Source organism: Lonchura striata, chromosome 6, assembly GCF_046129695.1.
Source record: "Lonchura striata isolate bLonStr1 chromosome 6, bLonStr1.mat, whole genome shotgun sequence".
In the NCBI taxonomy this organism is placed as follows: domain Eukaryota; kingdom Metazoa; phylum Chordata; class Aves; order Passeriformes; family Estrildidae; genus Lonchura; species Lonchura striata.
The window spans coordinates 46,511,407-46,537,980 of record NC_134608.1 but is presented as its reverse complement, the minus strand read 5'-3'; the positions used below and the strand labels follow the sequence as shown (position 1 = coordinate 46,537,980).

Sequence of the window (26,574 nt, the reverse complement as noted above, 5' to 3'; positions counted from 1 at the left end):
CCGAGGAAAAGATAACAAGGGTGATGAATTTGAAAATATATGTATAAAATATGGCTTCAAACATGGCTTCTTGGGACTTTTAGCCTTTTCTCTGATTTCCTCTTCACTCAGATGTGTTTTACACTGTGCTCAAGCTAATGACCCCCATGACCCTGGGCACTCAGGAGCTGTGGGATGTCATTCTGAGCAGTCCAGGGCATGCGTCCTTCTGACACTCTAGTGACAAGGACAGCCAGGCAGGTGAAAACATGAAGGCTGTGTAATTTCTTGGAGCTGGAAAGACCCAGCACAAGTGATGCTGAAGCAGGGTTCATCACAGCTGGAGGACAGACCCAACCACAGGCTGCCCTTCTGTCCTTGTCATGCTGGACCAGCAGCAATAGGACTCCTACTTACAAAAAAACCCACAACTTCTGCATTTCAGCTGTTTCCTGAGCATTTCACCCAGAAGACAGGGCATGGCTCAGTTGGGCTGGCCCAGGGGAAGCACATCAGATATGCTGAGAGGTGGGGAGTAGAAAGCAGCACTTGGGTGTGGGTTTGTGCTGCGGAGAGGAGGAAGTGAATAAGGATGTGCAGAGTGAAATGTAACAAAACTTGACGTGTCTCACATATGTAAATGGTGCCAAGGCCCTCCTGACAGGGCTGGAGGGCTTTGCAGAGAAAAGGCACCCAGCTCAGAGATGCAGCACACTATTAACCATCAGACAATCAGATCCCTTGAGGGCTGTTAGTCCAAGGCTTATTCTCCATCTGAAAACTGGTACCTTAGCAAAGAGTGTCCTCCCAGCCTTTTCTGGGATGTCTGGGCTTGATGGGGAGTAAAAGAACATGTTGGTTATCAGCACCATTTTGTGGCATTTCTATGTGTCCCTGACATCCTCTTTTCTCTCAGTGAGAACAAGTTGAAGCTTGTGGTGTTGCAGACATATGGGGAGATGCTAAGCAGAAATGAAGGATGGAGCAATATGCTAAGAGGAAATGTGGAGTGACAAAGCCACAAACAATCCTCCCACACCTTCGCCTGCATTTCTTCAGACACCCCCAACCCCACCTGGCTTTGCCAGAAGCCAGGGAAAACTTGCTAAGAATGCAACCTCCACCCTGCTCACACTCCCCTGGATCCAGGTCTCCTTGGGTTGCCTTTGGGAAGGGATTTGTCAGTGCTCAGTGGGTAGAAAATTAAGGGCTGGATGTGGGGAAGGAGGGGAGGATGCTCGGCCAAGGGCGGGATGGTGGATGGATGACGGAGGAGAGGCAGCTCTGGACCACTGCCTTCCCAGCACCATCTCGTGGCCGGCTGGGGAAGCAGGAATGGAGGGGGAAAAGCATCAAACTCCATGCCAGGGGACAAAAAAAATAGTCATTCAAAAGGGATTTTTCTTCTCCTTCATGTGTTTACCAGGAGGAGTCAGCAAGAAAATAACCCTGAGCCATTCTTCACACACACACATACACAGAGCAGCTGATTTTCCTAGGGAGGAGCGGTGAAGCCAGGACTGCTGCCATAAGCATTGCTAAAGGAAAAACGCCAGCAAAACACACTTACCTCTTCACTGTTCAGGAAAAGCAGATGGACAAGGAAAGGAAGGAAGAGAAAGGGGAAAGAGGAAAAAAAAGGCAGTTAATTAGCATCCTAACTAGAAACAAGCAGAAGAATCTTAACAACCATAAAAGTTGGTGGTTGAACAAAAGTTTTTAAATGCCAACAGTGTATTAGAGACAGAAAAAATGGGAACTTACTCAGACATCTTGGTTTAGATAGTTCTGAGCCTGAAATGAAAACCAAGAGAAAAAGTTTACAATTATTCATGCTTGTGGTCACTTTTTTGTGGATTTTAAACTCACTTTTTTGTGGATTTACAAACAAAGCAAACCTCCTCTAGAAAATGAAAAGAGGAACAGGTTTGTTCTTATTTCCCAACTTCACAAATTTTTCATCATATAGGGAACTAGGCTGCAGTTTGTAGATGAGAGGCAAATATCTCCTCATAGCAACACAAACCACAACATCAAAGGACTTCTGGAAAAGGCTAAATGGGATTGAGACAGAAAAAGAGAGATTTGTGACAGTGATTCCTGCAGGTATGTTTCTTGTCTGACCCCCATAAAACCATTTTATTCAATGAAGAAAGAAAAGGCAAAAACTATTTTCAGTTTGCTGCTTCACTTTGCCATTCAACCTTACTTCACTTCATAAACAAGAAATATCCCAAAGCCTGCAAAGGGTCAGCGATGACCCCAGGTGGCAAGGAAGGACTCCAGAGGATGCTACTGCCAGTGTATGCATTCATTCTGTGGGACAGGGGAGCCTGTTGCAGCAGCCTCAGCACAGCTGGAAGCTGTGGTTGAGTTGATATAAGCACAAAAAAATTCCCCAGGCAATCCCTTTCATTTGCTTTAAGTGGAAATTTTACACATACAACACAGTGTATTAGGGAAGAGATGGAAGAGCACCTTTGATTTGCTGTAAATGATTTCCACATAAATAGAATTTTACTTTTCTATCAGAGCAATATCTACTTGCATCTCCTAAGCCTGCCCTTTGCAGAGCAGCCAATGCAGCCGTCTGCAGAGCTGGGAGGCTCTGTCAGGAGGGGAAGTGTTAATGGGGGCTCATGCCCGAGGCAGGAGGCACAGCTCGCAGGGCCAAGGAAACTTTATCCTGGAAAATGTGCGGGCCCATCACATTGCTTCAGAGAGGAGAGGCGGGGGGAGGAAAGTGCTTCTAAAAATGGCCAGGGAGCTGCAGAAGGAGCTGCAGCTGTCTCCTGGGACGGCAGCCTTTGCCCGGTGCCAGCCCCGTGACTCGGGGAGGTGGCGGCGGTGCGGAGCGCAGGTGGCGGGGCCGAGCCCAGGAACGCGGGCTGTGTGCGCTGACAGCCCTGCCCCGCACACAGCTCCCGCCGAGCCGGGACAGCCCGGGCCGCGAGTACGAGCCGGGGGACAGCCCGGGCCGCGAGTACGAGCCGGGGGACAGCCCGGGCTGCGGCTCCGAGCCGGAGTACAGCCCGGGCTGCGGCTCGGAGGACAGCCCGGGCTGCGGCTCGGAGGATAGCCCGGGCTGCGGCTCCGAGCCCGGGGACATCCCGGGCTGCGGCTCCGAGCCCGGGGACATCCCGGGCTGCGGCTCCGAGCCCGGGGACATCCCGGGCTGCGGCTCGGAGGACAGCCCGGGCTGCGGCTCCGAGCCAGGGGACAGCCCGGGCTACGGCTCGGAGCCCGCGACGTGGGCTCGGCATCGCCTGTTCTGCCGGGAGGACACCGTGAATTGGGATGTCGGTGCCTGTCCCAGGGTGGTTTTGGGCAGGAAGGCTCGGCAAGGGTAGGGAGCTGGAGGATGGGGTGTAAGATGGGGGCATAGCCGAGTCACCGCAGGCAAGGATCCGCAATCCATAGGCCCTGTGGAGGGCACATTAGGCTCCACTTGCCCTAGCCACTCAAGCTGAGAGCAGAACCAGCCAAGGCAGGGGAAAGCATGAAATCAGAAAGAGAAAAGCTCAGTGGAAGCGACAGCGCGAACCTTTCCAATGCACAGATCCTCTCCAATAAGCAAAGGATGGAGAAAGTGTTATTCGCACTCCTGTTTCTCCCAGTAGGCCACCCCCACCTGGTATTTATCTCCTTAATACTCAGGTAAGTAAATCTGCTTCCCCATCACTCCCTAAGAGCAAGCTGGGTCATTAGGAGATATGCAAAAATGCTCACCCAAGCCTGGAGAAAATCAGAGTCGTGCAGGCTGGACAGGATGGACAGATGAGCCGCAGACAGCTGGCTGAGTAAGGAGGTATAAAAGGGCTTCTCGGGTGGCTCAGCAGAAAATCCACCTTCTCTTTAAGGGCATGGAGACCTTCTCAGACCAATGATGTGCAAGAGTCTGCTGTGCACCTCCCTTGGCTGGGGCAGGCCAGGGCAGGAGAACAGGAGAGGGCAGCCCCCAGAGAAGGAGGGGTGGGGAGGAGGAGAACATCTTCTACCCGTGGGATCCAGTGGAGCTGGGGAGGTGTTTTTCCTCAGAAGTTCCAAGTAGGGAGCCCTCCTCTCCCTTCTCCTGCCACCAACCAGTCAGAATAGATATGGCTTCAAATCTGTGGGGAGCCCAGGCTCTCTGCACACAGCCATCCATCTGCAAGGCCTCTAATCAAAATTTCCCCTTGGATATACAGAGTGGCTTATCCATGGACAAGGGCATGACTCAATTTGCCTTCAAGGGCTTGGGAGGAACTCTGCCCTTCAGGAAGGAAGAGAAGAAAGAGCTTGCACCCCAAATATCCACTGCCAACAGCATATGCAAGAGCAATCCCTTAATAAGCTATCCAGTACTAACATGCTTTTTTAACCTCAATTATTCCTCTTACACAGTAAATACTTGTAGCTCTTCCCTGTGTGAAATATTTCAACACAACTCAGAGATTTTTTTAGAAAAAAAAGCTGTGAATCTGCTGCAGGCAGCCTCAAGCCTCAAATCCAGCCAGGGGCTGGGCAGAGGCAGCAGAGCGTGGGGGAGCAGCCCCACACTGACAGCAAGAAGGGTAATCCCCTCTGTGGGATGACCCAGACCCATATCTCCATGGATCTGAAGGAGAAGCAGGTGGAAATGTGGCTGGAAATATTCCCCAGCCCTTGTCACAGCACATGTACAGTGTGTGTGTAGGGGATCCCATGGAGACGGGGACCCAAACAGCTCCTGATCTCCTCCCCCAGGCCAGGCACTCCCTCCAATCCCAGCCAGGGCTTTTTAGGCTGATTCAGACAAGGCCCTGACAATATTTTGCAGGTGCCTCCCAGACATTATATGGATAGTGGCAAATCCCTTGCTGCAGGCTTCCTGTTTCACCACGCTCAGCACCACACAAGTAGTGCTGCAGGTGCTGCTGAAGGATGAGCCAGTCCTTGCTATGGGGCTGGTGTCTCACAGGGGTTTGCCGTGGTAGCAGGTGGAGGAGGGAGAAACCCCCAGCGTGGGCAAGGCTGGGTGTGCCTGGACTCACATATCCCACTTGGGATGTGTCCCTTTGAAATGCTGCAGCTACACATTCTGGCCTCTGCTGGCCCATCAGTCCTCCAGAGTGCCGCTCAGCTCTTGGTGGAGGAATCAAAACTGGGGGAGTTCTCCATTCAAAATTCCCCACAGGCAGGGAGTTTCCTTCAGTTCTGTGAGAAGAAGGCATCCTGGATCTCCTGGAGTCCAGGCATGCAGCACAGCAAGAGAGATCTGCTCAGAATTTCAAGGGTGTGGTTATCACCTTGTGACAGGAAAGTTTTGACCTGGTATAGTGGAAGAATGAAGTTCAAAGAAAGAAGTGCCATGACCAAAATATTGGCCAACAGAAGTGTTCGTGGGATACAGGAGGAGTGGATGGTGAGGTGTGGTAATAGCATGAGCAGAAGGTCGAGTTTCTGAGTCTGCAGAAGGGTTTCCATGGAGCTGCCTTGCACAGGAGTTAAGCTGTAAGGCAGCTTTCCCAGAAAAAGAAAGAAGCACCAGACTTAAATGGCATGAGGAAGAAACCCAGTGAGGAGAAGAAAGAATGGAAAAACATATCTATGTCAAAGCTAGAAACCATGGTTAACATTAGGAAAGACAGAAGTTTCCAAATGAATTATTTAAGTATTTGAATGATGAGAGAACAAGTTTCTTGCAAACAAGCTCAATGAAGGCATAATGAAGCTCCAGGCACATCCTTCAAAGGGGTGTTGGGCTCTGAATATTAGGTATTAGTGAGGTAATTAGGCAGAGGCCAGGAATGGATGCACTGTTCATACTTGGGTACTTTCCTATGGACCATCTGACCTTGTTCCTTTCCCTCATTTCCCCCCACCTGAGCTAGAGGAATGTACCATGGGTGTGGGCCACCATTCTCAGAACACTTCCACCATCCTGAGGGTCAGACGAGGGAAGACCTGTCACACACAGGAGCTTCTGCACAATGTTTTAGAGACTCAAGTGCAGCTCTTTTGGGCCAGGCTCCTCCATGGAATCACCACGTGGTGAAAGGATAAGGCTGATGAATCCATGCAAGCTGCTCCTCATGACACTCTCCTACACCTTTACACCTTGCCTCCTCTTCAGCATCCCACAAGGATCAAGTGGAAGGGCACTATGGAGTAACATGACACCAGATGATGCTGTGCCTTATTCCCAAGGATGACACTGTTAGCAAAACACAAGCATGCTACTCAGCAGAAATGGTGATCACAGTAAAAGTTCAGGCAAGATCACTGGGAAAACCTGTATTTGACTGTTCTTTGCTTTCCCAAAATCTCATTGCACCAAAGCAAAGCACATGGCCCCCATCCTGCCCTGGACATACCCACTGCCCTCCAGTGTGTCCCTAGAAGAATTCCCCATTTCTTTACTTCTGCTGACAGCAACCCCCAGGAGCTCTACAAAGGAAGTCCATCACTTTCACATCATTGTGCCAGAGCCATCCTACATCCCACAGCTACTTCCCCCAACCCACAGTCATCTTATTTGCCCATGAAATGGGATTAGGGATTTTGGCTTTTCCTGTACAGGGCTGCTGCCAACAACACTGCCACCCTGTGCTGCATACTATCTTCCTTGACAGGGAGTGCTTCAGGCACATGATGTCAATGCCCTCAGGCTCCAAACCCACCAGCAGGTTCTGATGACACTCTTCATGTTCAGCAGATACATCACAAGCTCCTAAGCTGACAGCTGCTTCATGCTCTGACCACCAGCTACACAATGATGCACACAGGACTCTGGGAGAAGCCATCCCAGCAGTGGATGAGGACACAATTCCTTTTTTCTGGTGAGACTTTGATGTCCCACAAACAGGGCTTCCCATTCCAGGACAGTCTCCATGGAGCAGAGCCCAGATGTCAGCCATGAGGCGTGAGCAGAACCCTCTCTGTGGCAGAGGTAGGGGATGACACTCAGGCTGCCATCGCTGGGCAAGCAGCTCATGTCAGTGAAGCTGTCACTGCTGAAGCTGTCACTGCTGAAGCTGTTGGTGCTGTTCAGGCACAGCCCTGCCCACTGTCAATGTTCCCCAGGTGGACGCAGTCAGTTACCGGAGTGATGACGAGTCCTGTGAAGGGGCAACACACCAGTGGGTTCCTTGGGATGTGGCTTTTCTTGTTCCTCCTGAGGGTTATCTTGGAGCTGGCATGTGGTGCAGGGGGCTGAAATTGGGCTCAGAGCCCCACAACAGCAGCAAAAATAGGGACAAGTGACAGGAGAGCTTGGCCTTGAAAGGAGAGTCTGCTGGAGAAGGCAGGGGAGGAGCAGGGGTAGATCTGTGGGCCTGCATCAGGGACCCCATGTTGTGGATTGCCCCTCTGCTCTCAGCCTCTTCCATCTGCCAAACAGTATAAAGAAAAGGACTGGTGAGACCACAAAAACTCATCTCTCCAGCTGCATGAGCAAGGAGACATGCAGACCAATCTTACTGAAGCAGTCATGGCGTTCTGCTGATGATGCTAAGAAGAGTGACTAGGGTATCTTGCCACGTTGCAGGATTGTGAACACCACATCCCCACCCTTCTCTTCATTCACTTCACTTTTATAGTCAACAACTTTGGACAAGTGCCTGTAGGAACAGAAAAACTCCCTATTGACACACATAAGTACTCACACATGGCTGCTTTTGATAGAAACACTGGCCTTGAAGAGAAACAAGGCATTTTAGTGATCCCTTCCACTCCAAAGGGACACTCTCTGGTGTGGGCTTCCAGAAGAGTTTGCAGCTCACTGCAAGCTAGAGCATGGAGGAAGGGTGGCATTTCAAAATGGAAACACAAAAGGGTGAAGAAAGGCTTCAGGGAGAGGGCAAAACCCAGAAAACTCCTCTGGATGAAGTCCCTTCTGACCACGGTAGCACACAGGGGCTTCAGTCTCCAGTGATGGAGAGTCTGTGTTTATAGCCAGGGTTAGGATCACTCAGTTCCCAGCACAGCCCTGGGCACAAACCTCACTCCTCTGAGAAGCTTTTCTCACTTCTGCCCAGGACCAGAAGCCTCTTCCACAGTGTGGCCCTTCCTCCATGACTCCAGACTGAGTTGGCAGCCCCCTGGAAAGTGAACACCTCTGACAAGCACTGGTCCGTGCCCAGGCCTTCAGCATTTAATGTGTACAGGAGGTGATCCCTCTGGAATTTCCACCCAGCTTGCCCCTGGATAGTATTACCGAAGTGACCCAACACCTGATCACAATCCTTCATGTGTATGCACATCCTCAGAGCCTGGTTAAGACCAGGGTATGACCCAGAACGTGTCTGGAGAACAAGCTGAGACTTCTGTGTGCTCAAATGAGTATGGCTGAAACGTGTCTTTGCTCTCAAAAGGTCTTTCAGGCCCTCTGTGCCAAGAAAAAGCAGCAGCAAGAACATGGTGTTAGTTTAAAAAAGGCCAAGAGCTCAAGAAAAATAGATAAATCACAAAGCTCTTCTCTCCCCAAGGTCAGCAATTGCTCTACAAACCAGTAGCCATGCAAGGAATGATTCTCCAGAATTTATCCATTCCAAGCACTCTGGCTTTTTGTAAATACTGTGTGACCCCAGACACCTCATTTTACAAAAAAATAAATCTGTTAGCTGCAAAGACCCTTGGCAGCCTCACCTGCCTGCACGCTTTGAGAAACCCTTGGGAGAAGACAGCTGCAAGGAGATGGGCCTCTGGAGGCTCTTCCAGAGGTGCTTCTCATTCAGGTTTGGCAATGGAGGGGATGAGCTCAGTGTAGGAGAGGGCTGCGCCAGGAAAATTCAACACACAACACCACTGAGCATCTCTCAAGAACATCCCCAAAGCCAATTAATTCACAGAGTATCTGCCTTCTTTTATGAAGGCAGGCCTGAGTTTAGCACATGTGCAAAAGCTGGGAGTGGTGTGAGATGAGTGCATCCAAAGCAGAGAAACCTTCAGCAGAGGCCTTTGCAGGTATGAACACATCCTTTGTCACATCCAGAGTGAACACCAAAGCCAAGTGTTTTAAGTGGATTGTGTTAAGTGAAAACCTTCATGCCAAGATTCAGGCTTCTATATCTAAACTGCTCTGACTTGTATGTAAAAGTTAAGAGGAAAATGCCCTGTATCCAGGCTAAAACCAGATGTCAACTGGGCTGGTTTCCACGTGAGACAGCCACCTCTTTTATGGGCTCTGGGCTCTTCACTGGCTCTTCCAAGGGGACAATGTTTCTTTTACTAAGCCAGCAATGACTGATTCACAACTCAAAGTGCCCATTTCCCACAGAGAACTTTTTAGGCTCAGACAAGGACATCTGCAATGCCCATGCTCACAAGCAGGGTGATGAAACACTTGTTTGCAAACCCACCGTCTTCCCAGGTGCTGCTCACAGAACGTAAAATACAATCTGGGTTGGGTTGCTTGCAGGTCAAGGCCTCTTTTCAGCTCAGTTGAACTCCTCTTCCTAACTGACTGTGCTTGTTTCTGCAATTGAGTGGCAATAAGTGCCTGCAGGGGTTTCATCAGCTCTCTGTGAAGTCAACAAAGCCGGTTGAGAAATTCCCATCTTGTTGACATGCAATAAGCCATCACTGATGGACACCCATTCACCCATTCACTTTTTGCCCAGCAGCAATCAAAGCTATGCAATCCTCATGCTGCTTCTCCTTTGGTTCCATCCTACCTAGACCTGAAATATGGAGAAATGACAATTCTGTTTTTTCCAAGTCTGCCCACAAAGTTCAAATTGGAACTTTGGGAAGCAGCTCTGTGCACCCATTATTATTCCTGGTTCTCAGACTGGACTGCCTGGGGCTTCTACCCCTCCCTTCCTGCCCATGGCAGGGCAAGGTGCATTGAGATGTAAAGTGGTCCAAACAATATTTCTGTATCCAGAAGCAAAACAAGCCCAACCAGGAGCAGGAACACTCCCAGACACGAGTCCCAGCAGCAGTCAGAGCAGGGGAAAGGGGCTGGGAAAGGGGAGGAGGAAAAAGGGAGAGAAAAGGGTAGGAGAATGAGGATAGAGAAAGGGAACTAGGGATAAGGATCCAGGAGCTGGAGCTTTAAAAAAATAAGCCCATGCATGACAAAAGTACACATTTTACCCATAAAGTTGTAAGGCATAAAGATGATAGCTAAGGAATATTTATAAGGCAGGCATGCTTGCTCCTAGTGAGAAGAGCTTACTTAGATGCTCTCCAGCTCTCAAAAACTCTAAGACTAGCCAAAAAATCTGTGGCTGGAGGACAGCCAGCCCATACCCAGGCCGAATGATGACAACCCATAATGATTTTTGTCTCACTGCAGACGACTGGTGACAAGCACATATGAGGCTCAGCCTTCTCCTTGTGCAGCCCTCCCATTTGATTTCCTTGAGTGGAGGGACAAAAAAAGATATCACTGAATGAGGGAATAATTAACTTTGGGAGGGACTTCTGGAGGTCAGAAGTCTTGGATCTGGATGTAAATAATTGATATTATAAATCTTAATAACAAACACCTCAATTTTCAGTGCTTCTTGTCTCTTTTATCAGACCTCTGCTTGGCCCAAGCCCTGCCTTTTGCCTTGCCACTGACCTGCAAAGCTGCTAATTAAATACAGAGAGATAAAGTCCCCAGCCACCTCCTGGGCACCTTGGATGGACTGGGTACCTGCTTTTGCCCCCTTAACCACCAGCAAAACCCTCTTTGCCCCTGTGGTGCAGGATCAGCAAATGGCTGGCTCTTGCCTCCTGGAAAAAGCCACTCAGACACCTCCAGCATTGCCACACGGCTACCAAGGGGCTGTGCAGCATCGCTGCTTTCTCTCCCTCGTGAACACGGGCTCCATCTCCAGAAGAAGAAATCTTGGTTGGCGAGGCTCTAGGGGACCACAGAGCAGATGACACAGCGACCCAGCTCAGAGCACGTACTGCCCTGCCCTCTAGGCGCAGACACGGAACACAGCACAGACAAAAGCCGAGGACCAGTCGGTTTTCCCCCTCCTTTACTTCTCTTCTTGTCTCATCTTCCACCCTCCAAGTGCAGGAGGAGCACTGGTGAGGCAGAAGATGCTCAGACATCTGGCTTTGATCTGATTCTAATGTTGAGACTGAAGGCTGAGGCTTTAAAACATCCCTTTACAAGTCTTTCTCAGGTGACTGATTTCCTCCTCCATCTCATTAGCAGCTGCCAGCAGATGCTGTTTCCCCAGCAGAAGGCACACTTCACTTGTTACAGTCATCTCAAAACCACCCTGTCATTTCTCCCCTCCTCACAGCCACAGCAAAACCTGGAGAATATTCATCAAGAGGCAGACACAGCAGCAGCTTTTTATGGTTAAGTTCAGGTCATTAATCTCTATCAAGGCTTTTCATAATCTTCCTCAGCTTCATGTTTGTTTAACTCTTGGATAGTCGCTCTGTGGAGCTCTGGGTAATCACAGATTAACTGCTTTTTAATATTAATAGCTTTTCATTAATGTGCCAGGCTCTCTCCCCTCCAGAGTCCAGGCAATAGCTATTAGCACTGAGCTGCAGCTCCCTGTGGTGAAAAGGACTTCTTTTTTTGGGGCCAAAATTCCACAGCATGAGCCCAGATCTTGTGTTCTGTGGCTGCTTTGTAGCAGAAGGATTTTAGAACAGGAGTAATTCCCAGTGCAGGGAGCTTCCTCCTGCATATGGCTCAGAGAAGCTGCTTTGGAGTCACCCCAAACTGCAGCATACTCAAGGGCATGTAGTGGCACCACTGCAATGCCCTCATCCTTCTAGAAGAGATCTTTGCTTGTGCAGCCCCAGCACCAAGGCCCCACAAAGTAGGGTGGAGCAGGACATGTGGCCACAAAAAACTCCCAGATTAAACATGAAACCTGTCCAGAAGTGATGTGAGGGCTGCAAGCCAGTCTTCACCAGGGTGGTGTGATCACAGTGTGAAAGCAAGAGCCTCAGCCCCTCCACCCTGGCAGGACCTCCAGGTGCCACTCCTGTAGGACCATGTGAGGTGAAAGGAGCTGACATTGTGCATCTTCATCCATGTGGTGCATGGGGATGGCCACTTGTGAGTCCCAGAGCCCGAGTCACATCTTAGTGTGCACAAATCCTCATGGGCTGAGAATAGGCTATGTGTGAAGCCACATTGCTTCTCATTTAGCCTCTAGCCAGGACACAGAGCACACATTAGAGAGGCACTAAAGAGCTAGCTCAATGTCTCCAACACCTTCCCCATCCACCTGTATTCCTTCTCTCAAGCCTCTTATGTTCTTCAATATCTTGGTCTTGTTTAAGAGCCTTCACAGGAAACATGAACACACTTCTCGCCAAGGTATTCACAACTAAAGAAACTTCCCACCCATGCCACCAGCATGCTTTATAAATATCAATGGACTCTGTTTTACATGAGCCTGAAGCTCTGTGTATTTTCCCTCCAGCCCATGAGCAGTGGGATGGGCTGGCTCCTGTGCCTGTGACATCCCCACTAGCACGCTCTGCTCCACATCCAGCCTTGCCCTGGGATGCCAAGCTCCCCTGTCCTAGGTGCAACACAGAGCACAAGCTGCACCAGCAGCCATATCATCTCTTGGCCAGAAGGAGTCCTAGTCTCTTTGCTGAGAGTGAGCTGGGACCAACATATCTAGAGCTTGCTGAGCAAAACCCCCTCACTCTTCCACAAGCCCACCATCCTGCTCCCTGGGTGGAGAATGGGACCCCCACTATCTGGAGTACAGGGGCAGCTTGAGGTGGGACTTCAGTCCCAGGGCTTTGTCCACCACGTCTGGGGGCTGCAGGATGTGCCACTGGGCGAGGGGCCGGCGTGGGTTGGACAGCATGTCGGACCAGTGTCGCAGCTGGCTGCCTGTGGCTCGGCAGCCCAGGAAGAGTTTGCCCATGGGCTCGTTCTTGGTCACTTTGTCATGATCCCAGACGGAGATGACCACGTCCACATTCTGGGGGGGACAAAAGAAAGAGGGTCAGTGGGAAGAGGTCTGCTGCAGTGGGGACCTGCTCAAGGAACTTCAGGGAAACCTACCTGGATCTGACTGAAAGGCACCTCAAAAACAAATACCTCGTTGAAGTAAGGGCTTAAGGTGTTTTTCTTCACACTTGTCCTTTTTTTCTTCCATTTCTTCCTGTTCAGTATGAGATGCACCTTGACAAAAGGATCTGAAGAGAGAGAGGGCACATCTTGCACAAGTGACAGTTTTTGACTGAAGAACTCAGACACAAAACATCTTTCCTGAGCCATTCCCAAGGAGACCATGGCATCCCACTTGTCACTCCTTATGGTGAGACAGCCATCTCAGAGCTCACTTCCTTCTGCCAAGTTCCCTGTACAATCCAGTCATGACATTTCCTCCTGGGAGATACCTGCAGTACCACCCAAAGCTGGACTATCTGTGCTGGGAATCAGCCAAGGGCTGAATATGTTGTTGCAGCAGGAAGCAGGCCTTAACACCAAGAGTTTTCAAGGCTTTGCAGCTCTTGGTGCCACCACTGAGGCCTGGGCAGGAGCAGGAAGGTCTGAGCAGAAGCAGCCCCCACTGACCTGAGAGTCCATCCGAGTCCATCCGCTTCAGCTGCCTGGCTTCCAGGATGAGCACCGTCAACTTGCCAGTGCTGGGGACGTAGCGCAGCAAGAAGCAGATCTCACCCAGATGCTCTTCCTGATAGATGCCACTAGTTAGTACCAGGCAGAGGAACCAGCTCACCTGAGGCTCTAGCCTCACCAGGCTGGCCCCAGGTTTCCTGAGTCTCCCCCACTCTCATGCTTGCCCCTAAAGGCTTGCTTCTTGGGGCAGTGGCAAACCAAGAAACCGCATATCCCTCCCAGCAGTTTCCCACCCACCAGGACCAACCTCCACTTTACTGGCCACCGCCAGGTCACTCCACTGCTCAATGACATGCTGCAGGTTGACACTGGCCAGGGACAGCCGAACCTCACCAATGATGTCATGCTTGGAAAAGCGGTTGAAGTCATAGATCTGCATCACCAGTGTGGATTTAGACACCTCAGCCTGGGGTACCTGCAGGAGAGGATCCAAAAGCCTGGACTCACTCCTCAGTGGCAGCCCTGCCCCATGAGGGTATTCCTCTCTCACATTTCCCAGTCCTGATTGCACAAGCAACTCCCAGTTTGGAGAGTTTTTTCCTCAGGGAGCAGTGTCTGTGCAACACTCTTGATGGGATAAAAAAAAAAAAAATATCGTTTGCTTTGGTTTGTACCTGGAACGTGAAGGTCTCGTTAAAGATGGGGTTCAGGGTCTTGCGGTAAACCTTGGTCTCGTATCTCTTCTTGATATCAGACGTTAGGTAGACAATCACATATGGGTCAGATGTGCCTCTGCTGTCCATGGCCCTCAGCTCAACTGCCTGCTTCACATCAACTTTCAGCTGGAGAGGAGTGAGGCACAAGGTCACCAGGTGGAGAAGGACGGGGTCAGGCAGCTGGGGGCTCAACGGGAAATGAGTGCAACAGTGTGGAACGCCTTGACACCATGCAGGCATGAGAGCTCATGGGCTGCAGGCAGGTGGGAGAGGGCATGTCCACCTCAGTGGCAGAACAGGGTGACCATGCAAAAGCATGGCTTTTTCCCTGCTGTGCCATGGCCATGAGCATCCCCACCTCCTGTATGCGGAAGTTGTACTCCAGGGAGTACTGCAGCTTTCCTCGCCTCTTCTGCTCTACTTCCCACTCCAGGTCCTCCATCTCAGGCTGGACCTGTGGCAGAGAGCAACACTCAGACATGTCCCTGTTATGCCATGCTCCCACCATCCCTGGGGCTGGGAAGTGCAGCAGCAAACCCCTCATATGGGAGGGAGGTGGGATTGAGGGGAAGGCAGGACGCACAAGGTTGATCGTGGTGGAGTTGCTGACGGCGCACAAGCCAATTCTCTCCTTCTTCTTGTGCTTCTTCTTGGTACAGCAGCACTTGATGATGCAGATGAGGAAGAGAAGGAGGAGAATGGCCCCTGACACAGCCACGGTGATGAGCGCCCATTTGGGTACTGGTGCGATGTTCAGGGAGAAGAGTTGGATAGAAGAGTTAAAACCAAGCAAAAAATACAGAGTACATTTAAACTTCTTCCTGGTGCTTCAGCATTAAGGAGTTCTACTTTCAAAGTTGCCCCTAGAATCCTGGATAGGCCCCATGCAAGGAGACCAAGGCTGAAAACCCTTCCCCAAATGGGTAACAAAAATACCCTCTGCTCCTGAAGTAGTGTGGTACTACTCTGCAGTAATCCCACCCTGATGGAGCCCACTAGAAAATGGAGTTTGAAGGGAGAGTGAAGTGAATACACAGCCTCAGAGTCCAGCAGCCCCATCAGGTAATGCTGCCTGGGAGAGGAGGGCAAGAGACACCATACTCACATGGGATCCAGCTAAACCAGCTGTCCAGGGAGCCTGGCCAAGCCGTGGTGGCTATGCTGGTGTGTGGGGAGGCTGTAGTCCTGCCTTTCCTGGCTGCCACTGCCATGGCTAATCTGGGGTGACCTGGGAACACAGGCAAAATTAACAGGGTGGGGATTTCCTCTCCAGTAGCACGTGTGCTGCCCGTAGCCCAGGGCTCTAATGAGAGCAAACACAATTAAAATATAGAGCTTAGGGTAAGTGATTAGAGCTTGGCCACATTGACAATGAGATGTGAAATGGAGCAGGAGGGAGCTGCTAGCAGGGAGGGCTCTGCACCACCTGGTCCCTCCTTCATATCCTTGCAAGTCTGTCTGCTGAAAGCAGAGAGGTTGCGGGGTCCAGGGAGTTTTGAGAAGAGGAATCACTTGGCTGTAGGGGATAAAAACCAAGGGCTATTTTGTGCTGGCTTGTCCCCAGCTGGGCAGAGTGAGCTGAAGGGTTTGCTCAGCTCCAGGAAAGCCTCATCATCAGCTAACACCCCTTTTGGCTATTGCCCCTCCTGTCGCAGGGCTGAGGAGAGGTCAGGTGCCCTCCTGCAGCAGGGTCTGGTGCCCTCCTTGCCAGTGGCAGTGCTGCCACCGGGCTGGGGCCACGCCGGCTCAGAAACTTTCCGTGAGCTTGGCCTGTGCACATGGGCAACGCTGACACAGCCTGAGGGAAGGCTTCAAGTTTAAAGCAGGATGGTTTTACAGCATTGCGTTCCCCACGGCAAAGCTGTTATTCTAGCATGAACACTTCCTCATAGCCGAATTCCTTTCGCGTCAGCGGGACAGGTGTGCCCGGAGCCGTGCTGCGCGGTGAGCGGGTCTGCAGCCACCAGGCACGGGTGGCACCCAGCCCCGGTGCCCGGGCTGGCAGGTATGTGCCTGTGGCTGTCAGCCTCCTGCCCCACGTTCCAGTGGCTGCCTGCTCAAGCAGACAGCTCCACCTTCCTCTGCCTGCACCCTGCCCACGCTCTGCCCATCCCAAGGTACTCCTTGCATGGGGATCTTCCTGGGGAGGAAGAAACCACAGCTGCACTTCACTGAGCCCGCAAAGCCAGCAAGCAGCCTTTCCTTTCCCAGCAGTGTACTTTGCTGCACGTGGGCAGGGGGCTGGAGAGACGTGGGAATTGCTGTCACCCCTGCGGTGTCATTGCTGGGACAATGAGGTGCAGGTTAAATTACTTGTCCAGGGCCACCTGGAACTTCTGTGCCATTGGACACCCGAAGCATCGCTCAGGTATTTTAGAGGTGCCGGCTGCAGCTTTGGAGTGAACAGTGGACCGGACAGCACAGGCGAGCAGGCATCCACCCAGCACACAATTGGGAGTGCCATTACACTTTGTCTGCCACAGGCTGTCACGTTAGTCTAACATTAACCCTGGTTTAAAAAAAACCTTTATCCCAACCCCAAAGAATGAACCAAGCCACCACCTTGGGAACGATGGGGACAGCCCTGCTGCAGTCTGGCACAGGAGGCATAGTCTCAGTGGGCAGTCTGCTGGGAGCACCGAGCATCCAATGTTCCTGGAAAAGGAGCTGGGGGAACCCTGGCTCTTGCTCCCACCCTGTGCTGACTGGGTTCCCAAATCCAGACTTACCAACAAGTATCCCTCTCAGTGTCAGCCTCCCCTCCCTGCTGTGCAGGCTCCAGTCAAGCCACCACGTGTGGCAGGGGCATGCTGTGGGCTGGGATGGGAGCCCACCAGGCACGCCACTGAGGGTGCAGAGGGGATGGTGGCTGCACTGCACAGCTGAAACTGGAAAGTCTGCTCTGCCAGCTCAGGAGCCAGGTGGCCCCAGCAGCTCCGCTGGCCCCACCTCACCACTGACCCAAGCAGTGTTCATGCAGGCGAAAAGCCAGTGGGGAACTCCCTGCTGGACCAGGAAGCAAAACCTGCCCTCCTGCCTGCAAGAAGCTGGAGGGCATTGCTGCACAGCTCCATGCACTGGGAAATTCGCTTCTCCAAGTTATCCCTGCAGCGATGCTGGGCTGGAGGCTGCAGGCTGTGCACAAGCCACTGTGTGGCTGCAGGCACTTAGCACAAGGGAATGGACACCTCCAAGGGGATGGGTGCATGACTGCATCCATCCCTGGTGAGCTCTGCACTTGGGCCACAGGGCATGCACTGTGTGAGGGCCTGCAAAACGTGTGTGTGGATGAACAGGAAAGCTCTGCTGCAACATGGCAGGGAGGACAGACAGGGCAAGGGGATACTGCTTGGGTGGTTTCATCCTCCAGCACCAACAGAAGCACCAGGCACACAGCCAGAAGCAATTTCACAAGCTTCCATTGCATTAAATTTATGCTTGTAAACTTCTTCCCTTGCTGCCAATTCAGCAAAGTCTGCCTGAAACCTTCCTTATCGCCACGTAAATTTGGGGTGGTGTCAGCAGTAGGGAGCAATACTGCAAAAGTGCCAGTGCCTAGTGTCTGGTGTAGTGATGGGAGGAGATGCCCAGAAACCAGACCTGTCCCAGATCTGTCCCACCACCCTAACTCACCAATCCTTCCAGATGTTCACATGGCCACAAAGGCATTCCACAGCGGGTGCCTAGCCACAGGAGAGGGCCTAGGGCTGCCCCTCAGCTACCCAAAAAACAGCCACACTCACAGGGGCCTTGCACTCCTGCTGCTCAGAGAAGCACCATCTCCAGGAGCAGGAGATGCAGGAATGATGATGCAGGATTGATGCTGCAGCAAACCTCTGGGGAAACTTTTTGCTCTAAACTGGAAATCCCAGGGATGCACAACAGAAATACATTATGAGGACAGGGGAATAGGGAATATTAAAATCCTCCAGGGAATGGGGGTCTGCATATACATACTAAAAGCTGAGCACATAAGGAGCCTTTTCACAGGTTGTTTGCTAGAGACAGCTAAAAGAGAAGAGATTCAGATCTTAGGAAGAAATTCTTTACTCAGAGGGTAATGAGGCACTGGAACATGTTGCCCAAAGAAGTTGTGGCCTCATCCCTGGAAGAGTTGAAGGCCATGTTGGATGGGGCTCTGAGCAAGCTGATCTGGTGTGTGGCACCCTGCCTATGGTGGAAGGGGTTGCAACTAAATGATTTTTTGGGCCCTTCCAACCAAAATCATTCTGTGATTCTATGAGCTCAGTGAGGCCAAGCTGCACAGGACCCTGGTGGCTTCCCACATTTTGGGAGGAGATTTGGTGATCCTGGTGATAGCCTGGTGTCATGCAGGAAGACAAGTGCTCAGCCTTAGTGCAGGTGAGTTTGGTCTCATTGGCAAGAGCCAGGCTGGGCAGGCTGCTTCCGTGGAACTTGTTCCAGCAGCAGGACAAAGGAAAAACTGCAGGATGGTCCTGTGTCAGCCCCCCTCTCATCATCCTCTCCCCCCCGCATCCCTGACAGTCACTCTGTTGGATAGAAAAGGGGTGTTGAACTATCTTGGCACCATGAGCCCCACAGGGCTGGGTGCCACGCAGCCTACCCAGAAAAGTAAAATCCTAGCCCCAGAATCAACCCTGCTCAGGACAGCATGTGAGACGGCTTTAAGATTAGGGAAAAGAGACCCAAAACCATTACAGTAAAATTGCAAACGTGCTGCATCCAGCCATGCTCTGCACGGCTGCATGCCTTTGCTCCCCACATCCCTGTATACGCCGTGAGTTAATCTCGACCAGGTACCCCTGTTTTTTTCAGTCAAAAATGCAACCATTCAGGGGCTGGGGAATGAGAGGACTAGAGGCACGCTATAAATACTCCAGCTGCAGAAATAAGACATCACGGCTTGTGGACAGCGATCAGCCACTAAGCACAAGCAGCGAGAGGGCTCCGGAAGCAGGAACAGCGCCGAGTCCCCTGCGCAGGGTGACCGCGGCTGTGTCCGGAGCCAGCCCCAGGTGACCGAGATCCTATGCAATGCCAGCTGGGAAATGCAGGCTGGCCCGGGCACGATGCCAGCCTGCTGGCTGCCTACAAATCCCGGCTCCCGCCTGCTTCCTGCAGCGCGGGCAGGGGGAAATATAAACAGCAGCGCCTGGGGCAGGGCGGGGATGCTGCCGCTGGACGGGCCGTGCCGGGGAGCAGAGGCAGCGCTCGCGGTGAGTGTGGGCTTTTCTTTCCAGCAGAGCCCTGTCTCTGTGCACGGGTAACATCTCCTCCCTGCTAGGCAGCCGTAGGAAGAGTTGCCGGGACCGGCAGCACCCGCCTGGAATGTTTTCCTGCGGTCTCGCAGCGAGACGTGTGCCTGTGCGGATCCGTGTGTTCGGATGCGAACGGCGCTGCGGGTTATCGGGGCAGGGAGATGGAAAGGAGAAGTCGAGCTTGGTTTGCAGTGCTTGGAAGAGCGAAGCAGAAATTACAGGTGGAGTCTCCCACCAGGAAGGGCTGCTCAGCTCCGTTGCCTCCTTACATTTAATTTTGACTTTCAGAGAATACTTGGCTGGGATTATGTCAGAGGAAAGCTTCTGCCTGCGCAGCTGGGCTGGTGTTTGCCACCCTCTCTGGGAGGAGACCCCTTCCCAGCATGGGGTGAAGGAAGCAGAGGGATGCTCAGCATCTCCTGCCTTTCCAGGCAGCCCTGGCTGGGGAAGCAGCCCTGCTGCAGGACTTTCTACTCCTCGGGTAGTCGAGGAGTGCACATGCAAGCACTGAGCCCCCCATGGCAAGGCTGCGGCTCTCACGGCTGGCATCAGCCAAGTGTGTTGCCCACTGGCCCAGGTAACATTTTGCAGTCCCTGAACAATAAACATTAATTAAATAAAACTGGGGCAAAAGACAGTTCTCTGTGGAGATCCTGACCTGTCCTTTACACTGCGTATTGGCCTTGCTCTTTGCTTGCCCAGCCCCCAGAACAGTAATCAGGTAGGGCCTGTCTGGCTCACAGGGCTATGGAAGGGCAGACCAACCCCATCACAGGGGTCTCAGCCTTTATCCAAGTGCTCACCCTCACCACACACTTCTACTTACTTTTACAGCCTTTTACAGCTGCAAATGAGCTGCTGATTCACTGAACTCCATAATTTGTAGATACAAATTCACCATTCAAGCAAAAGTGGCAAAAAGGCAACAAGGATGTGAACTAGAAACCTACCTGTAAGATCTAACCTACTTTGGCTTTTAAAGACAGCCTTATTTTGCTTGAAAAAGAGCTGTACAACAGCTTTCAGCAGTTCCACACAGTTTTTCTCTTTGAGAAAAACAAAAGCAAAAATAAAGCAGTGATCTGTGTTTGAAAAGCCACTTTTCCATGACATTTAGTTGGAAGTACTAGAACAGTTTTTCTTGGAGCAAAGCTGCTGTCAACAGAAACAGGTTCATTTGGGCTGCTGTACTTGGTGTGTAAGATGTTTCCTGTCTCCTTTCCACTCTTCCCCCTCTCAAGAATGACTATAGATTGGCTACATTATAATCTATCCATTTAATTTTATATTTTCTTTTAAAGGCTGAGAGTTGAAGATGGCAGAGCTGGAAAGCACAGTCATAAACACCAATGTAAAACAGGTAAAAGGCTGTCCATTACAAAACACACATCCTGTATTTCCAAACCATGTTCTGAAATGTCACCACAGAAGAGAACACTCCACAGCTCAGAACTGTGGTGGCCTGAATTGCTCATGTCTGGGTTTCAGCAGAAGTGGCTGTCCCAGGGCTGCTGGGCACCTGGTCCCAGTGAAGTCCATGCAATTTCCAGTTACTTGGACTGGGCACGTACATTTGCTCACACTTAAATTTTGGAGCAGCCAGGGAGAAAGCAGCAGCTTCTCTACATACACAGAGGCTTCATTCAACTGTCCAGAACAGACAAAAACAAAGGGTAGTACCACCAGTATGTGCAGAGAAACCCAGCACAAACAGATGACTGTGGCTGTGTTGTCCCCATAAAGAACAAAATTATGGAGCAATCCCCTCAGTGTGAGCTGTCCTTGGAGCATGTGGCACTTATCAGACAGGTTAGGGTTTCACAACTGCCAGCCCCATCCTTGGTGGCCTGAAAATGAAGACTGGGTGTGGTATCTGTGGCATCAGAACCGTGACACAGGGGTGATACCTCCAGCATCCAACCCTACCACTCTGGTTGGTGCCCCCTGCTCACCCCACCTCCATGAGCTCCTTCTCTGCTGTCCCCTGACTCCTCTTTCCTCCCTGTCCTGCAGAAAGACCCCAGCACGGCACTGGTCATTGCTGTGACCACCAGAGCCATCTTCAACCTGGAGGAGGAGCACAAGCTCTACCTGGAAAAGGGCAAGGAGGAGTACACAAGGCACCAGCAGGCCAACCAGGACAAGCCCCTGCCACCAGGCACAGCCTTTGCCTTCATCCAGGTGAGCCCCACACCTGTCTAGGGGCACATGCAGACACTGGCAGGATGGGGTGAAAGCTCAGCTTTCCCAGCTTTAAGTCTCAACTCCCATCACGGGGTGTAGTTATGCCTGTGCTGATCTCTTGGCCTCATTGCAAGGCATGGACACCTGTGCTCCTGACCAGTCCATCTCCCCCTGGCTTTTCCAGGATGGTTGCTCTGTCTGGCTCTCCATGGCATGCCAGCCTTGCCAAAGCTGACAGATGCAGCACAAACCACTAACCTTAACCACAAAAGAACCCCTGCAAAGGTACTGCAGTCATGCCTCTTTAAAAGAGCCCCATCTCCTCCCAGGCAGTGCAGTATGTTAACAAGAAGATCCTGGAGAGCAACCCAGAAGAAAGGGACCTCTTTGACATCCTGGTTCTCTCCAACAACAGCCCAGAGAGCGGCGTGCGCATCATCAATAGCGCCAAGCACTACGGTAAGGGGGACCCATCCCTGGCAGTGCCTGACACCCCTGGGAGGCTGCAGAGCACATCAGGCACCACAGTGGATCATCAGTGGCAAACAGAGAGCCAGGGCATACAAGGGAAAGTGGGGAAGGGCTTCTCTTAGAGCCCAGCTCCCCTCAGCCATAGCTTTCACACCAGGAAGTCTGGCAGCATTTTGCACGGCCCGGGCATGTTCAGGCAGGTACTGAAAATAAAAAAAGTTGTTTACAAAAGCCACCCTAAATCCCAGAGTGCTGTGAGGAGGAATGCCCATTAAGGGAGGGATAGAGGGAATATTTACCTGAACTCTGCAGTTTTATAGGAGCAACAACAGGTCAAGAAGATGCAGCAAGAACACAGGCACTGGGAATCCATTGCCCTGTGCTCTTGCAGCAAAGCACACCGAGACCTGGGGAGGGAGTGAGGGGCTGTGAGGAGGATGTTGCTCCATAAGACTTCATTCACATCCCTTATCCTGAAGGCCTGGAAATCTCCAAGTTCTGCTTTGTCAGTGACGAGGACTCCACACAGTACCTGAAGTCCCACGGCGTCAAGCTGTTCCTCTCAGCTGACAGGACAGATGTCTGCAACGCCCTCCGGAGAGGTACGTTCTCCCCTCCATCCCACCACACTTTTTCCAAGCAGCTCAGTACCAAGAGACAGCACCAGAACCTGTGATTTCACAGGGACAAGGGGTGAATGGCTCATTGATTACCAGTACAGTCCTGAACAGTTCAGTCTCCTTTCCTGTCCTTACAAGTAGCATGCAAACACACCAAGCTGGCTCAGATGCCCTCACAAGTCACTGAGTGCATTATGCATCATTCTGAAAACAGCTCTGCCATTGGCTGGTCATTCCCTGCCTGACATTTAAGCCTGTCTAACCAAAAATGCAACTCCATTCATCAATGAGAGTTTCTCAGTGATTCCCAGGACTTTGTAAGGATAACACAGAAATTTGCTATATTGGTACATGCAGAGTTACTGTGTGCGCAGTGATAGATGTAAGCACGTGCCTGACCTCAATCAGAGGCAACTCCTCTAATGCGGTTAATCACCTTCTTATTAATTCACTTGGGTACGAGCACATCAGCTGGCCACCGTCCTTCAAGGTCAGGAGCAAGCCATCTGCAACCTGGACTTTCCTTCACTACACAGCACATTCCTGGAACCTCCTTGAGAGAATCATTGCCCTGACAAGTGTCCCCAATCTGGGAGCCTGGGTCCACATATGAGGGTGGGCAGGGAGCAGCTTGTAGGAAGAGACTGTAATTAAGCCAATTACCACAATCAATGGAGATGCCAGCCCATATTATTCACACCACAGAGTGCTAAATCTGGGCATTAAAGATTGAGGCTTGGCAGGGTGAGCAAGCACCAGGAGGAGGGCTGCTAATGCCTTGACAACCACCCACCATCTCTTACCACACTTCAGTATCTCCCCAGACCTCGGTTTCTGATCAGCAGCACTTTCTCAGGGATAACACAGCCATGGGAAGGCTGGGCTGACTCCCCTAGAAAGCTCCCTGACTTGGGGGCCCTGCCATGATGATGTGGGACAGGGCTGCAGCAGATCCATGGGGAGCAGCTGGCCATGCATGAGCTGCCCCGGGAAGGGGTGTCCCTCCTGACCCCACCTTGCTCTGCCTCACAGGGGTCTCAGCAGCACTGGTCTTCCAGCAAGAGGTGCAGGCCCCCAGCACTCCACTCCGCGTGGTGTTTGATGGGGATGCCGTGCTCTTCTCTGACGAGACAGACCAGATCTTCCAGGAGCAGGGCCTGGAGGGGGCAATGCAGTACGAACGGGCAATGGAGGCTGTCCCCATAGGAGAGGTGAGCATGCCACCTCACTTCCATGGGCACCCACAGGCTCTGCCGTCTCTCCTGCTAGGGCTTTGGCATGAACAGTCACAAAAGCAGAAATCCTTACAGAGTCCCTGTGCATCCGTTACTCAGTCCCTGGTGTGGGCATGATCTGGAGTCTCACTGGAAATGGATCTGTTATCTCCTGTAAATAAGCCCTAAATATCTAGGATTGTGGCTAATCCAAACACCACCTTTCGTAGCTGTGACATCTTGCTGTCCAAGTCCCTGCAGGACTCAGACCCAGAGGCACTGCTTGCTGGGATGTACCTTGCTGGTCACTTTGGGATTAGGATGAGCACCACAAAGCTCACCTTCCTCCCAGGGACCACAGTACAGAGCCCCAGTCCCAGCATTGCCCGGTCCTGGAGCCCACAGGCATTGTGTGCTCTGCAGAGCCCTGACAAAACCTGGGAGAGGAACAAGTGGCTTCTACAGGCAGAGTAGGTGTTTGCTGATTTCCCACACCCTCCCGACTGTCTTGCTGTCCTTCCAGGGTCCTCTGAAGGCTTTTGCCATGCACCTCGGGAAGATGCGTAAGAAGTTTGGCCAGGAGAAATCCCCCATCCGCACCTACCTGGTGACAGCCCGCAGCGGCCGGGACATGGGCATCCGGGCCATCAAGACGCTCCGCGAGTGGGGTCTGCCCATCGACGAGGCTTTCTTCATGGATGGGGCTCCCAAAGGCCCCATCCTCGCCCAGATCCAGCCTCACATTTTCTTTGATGATGGGCTTCATAACATCCAAGGGGCCCAAAATGTGGGGGTAGCCTCTGCCTGGGTCCCTTCCTGCTGCTGATGGGCTGCAGGCCAGCAGTCCTCCCTCCCAGCTACACAGGGGACTGGGGCAGTTGGAGGCAAAACTTCTGGTGCAGAAGGAAAGCTCTCCTAATGTGCAGCAGGCAAATCTCAGGGAAAGGGGATGAGAGCATGGACTGCCATGCAAAGCTTGATGCATATTTCTGCTCCTGATAAGAGGTTCTCTACATCTTAGGATAAAGCCAAAAGACACAACTGCTCCAAGACGGGAGGACACTTTTTCTGTGACACTGAGGACGACACCTACCTGCCCTGTAGGACCTGGGAACTTTTCTCAAAGAAATTAGTGAAGCTAATGCCACACACACAAGCTGAAAGAAGCAAGAAAAAAAAAAATGCTAGTTTTGGCTGTGCTCACACAGTCTCCAAGATTGAGCAACACAGGAAGGACATCAGCCTGTTGAGCTGAGTCCAGAGGAGGCAAACCAAGATGATTAAAGGGATAGAGCACCTCTCCTCTGAGGAAAGGCTGAGAGAATTGAGATTGTTCAGCCTGGAAAAGAGAAGGCTTCAGGGTAACCTAACTGCAGCCTTCCAGGACCTGAAGGGAACCTACAGGAAAGATAGAGAGCAACTATTTACAAGAGCATGTAGTGACAGGACAAGGGAGAATGGCTTCAAACTGAACAAAAGCAGGTTTTGAGCAGATATGAGGAAGAAATTCTTTACAATGAGGATGATGCACTGAAATAGGTTGCCCAGGGAAGTTGTGGATGCCCCATCCGTGGAAGTGTCAAAGGTCAGGTTGGATGGAGCTCTGAGTAACCTGGTCTAGTGAAAGGTGTCCCTGCTCACACCAGGGTGGCTGAAACTGGATGATCTTTAAGGTATCTTCCAACCCAAACCATTCTATGATTCTAAGATTTATTCCCAGGATCTCTGCCTAAAGGGAGCCCTCAAGACCCTGCCTCACCAGACACACTCATCTTGGTTTCCTGAGGTGACAGATGTCCTAGTGCGTGCTTCAGGCAGCTCCAGCCGAACTCAGAAGAGGGAGAAAGACTTCAAAACTTTAAAGGACCTACAACCCTTTTAGAAATGGGTGCATGGGTTGAAGAAAGAAAGCCCAAGCTATTCCTCCTCATAAAAGAGATTGAAGCACAAGCCAGGTTTCCTTAGACATGCATACTGCTCAGAGTGCTTTTAGGAGACAGACCTGTGGGACACTCGGCTCCTGGAGCTGCAAGGCAGGGACAAGGCTACAACCCAGCACTGAGGTCCCACCAGGAGAGGGCACTGGAGATTGGCTGCCTGCAGCACAAGCCGTGCTTGAGGGGCCCGGATTGCAGACCAGCACCACAGGGGTTGGGGCAGGACTAGGAGCTGCCCAACCTCAAATGGATCTCCAGAGCTGTGGGTGGAGGGCATGGGTGGGGGTCTCAGGAGCAACTGCTCCTTGCACATGGGGTACGTGTTGTGCTCAGTTATGTGCCTGACATCATACCACACCCCAGACAAGGATGCCTCTCTGGTAGTTTGGATTCAGTTCTTAATTTTCCTGTGGAACAAGGAACCTGCAAGGTTCACCTGCAGGTTTCTTTCCCCGGGGCTGAATGTGAGTTGCCACTAGAGGCCACTGTGCTGCCTGGGGACTTGGCACCTCAAATCCCTGCCAGCTGTCCGGAAAAAAAACCACAAATTGGCTGCTCAGGCAGCAGCAGGATTATGGACGAGGAGATAAAGATGACGCTGGCTTAGTTTTTTTTTAATCTCAGTGTAATCAGAAAATTATTATTTTTAAAGGTTTCACAAGTGTTGCTCTAACCAAAGCTTTTTTCCCCCCAATAAATAAATAAACAAGCATCCCAGTGTGAGTGCTTGTTCCTC

General features: G+C 51.6%; 2 protein-coding genes and 1 long non-coding RNA gene across 3 annotated transcripts; 1 reads left to right on the top strand and 2 right to left on the bottom strand.

Annotated features, from left to right (window-relative positions):
* Nucleotides 1–1,738: 1,738 nt before the first annotated feature.
* On the bottom strand, nucleotides 1,739–3,935 carry LOC144246490 (uncharacterized). Its single transcript, XR_013340185.1, has 2 exons — nucleotides 3,709–3,935; nucleotides 1,739–1,773 (listed from the first exon to the last, which is right to left on the bottom strand). It is a non-coding gene; the product is annotated as an uncharacterized LOC144246490 (long non-coding RNA).
* An 8,510-nt stretch (nucleotides 3,936–12,445) lies between these two features.
* On the bottom strand, nucleotides 12,446–15,383 carry SYT8 (synaptotagmin 8). The gene is made up of 8 exons (XM_077784252.1): nucleotides 15,278–15,383; nucleotides 14,756–14,913; nucleotides 14,531–14,626; nucleotides 14,131–14,298; nucleotides 13,764–13,931; nucleotides 13,454–13,571; nucleotides 12,938–13,071; nucleotides 12,446–12,854 (listed from the first exon to the last, which is right to left on the bottom strand). The coding sequence occupies exons 1-8, from the start codon at nucleotides 15,381–15,383 to the stop codon at nucleotides 12,621–12,623; spliced, it is 1,182 nt and encodes a 393-aa protein (XP_077640378.1). The 3' UTR covers nucleotides 12,446–12,620.
* A 3,898-nt stretch (nucleotides 15,384–19,281) lies between these two features.
* On the top strand, nucleotides 19,282–25,611 carry LOC110468663 (cytosolic 5'-nucleotidase 1A). The gene is made up of 7 exons (XM_031504865.2): nucleotides 19,282–19,370; nucleotides 20,714–20,772; nucleotides 21,426–21,593; nucleotides 21,926–22,055; nucleotides 22,547–22,669; nucleotides 23,720–23,898; nucleotides 24,425–25,611. Exons 2-7 carry the CDS (start codon nucleotides 20,728–20,730, stop codon nucleotides 24,725–24,727), a joined length of 948 nt encoding a protein of 315 aa, XP_031360725.2. The 5' UTR covers nucleotides 19,282–19,370; nucleotides 20,714–20,727; the 3' UTR covers nucleotides 24,728–25,611.
* Nucleotides 25,612–26,574: the final 963 nt, after the last annotated feature.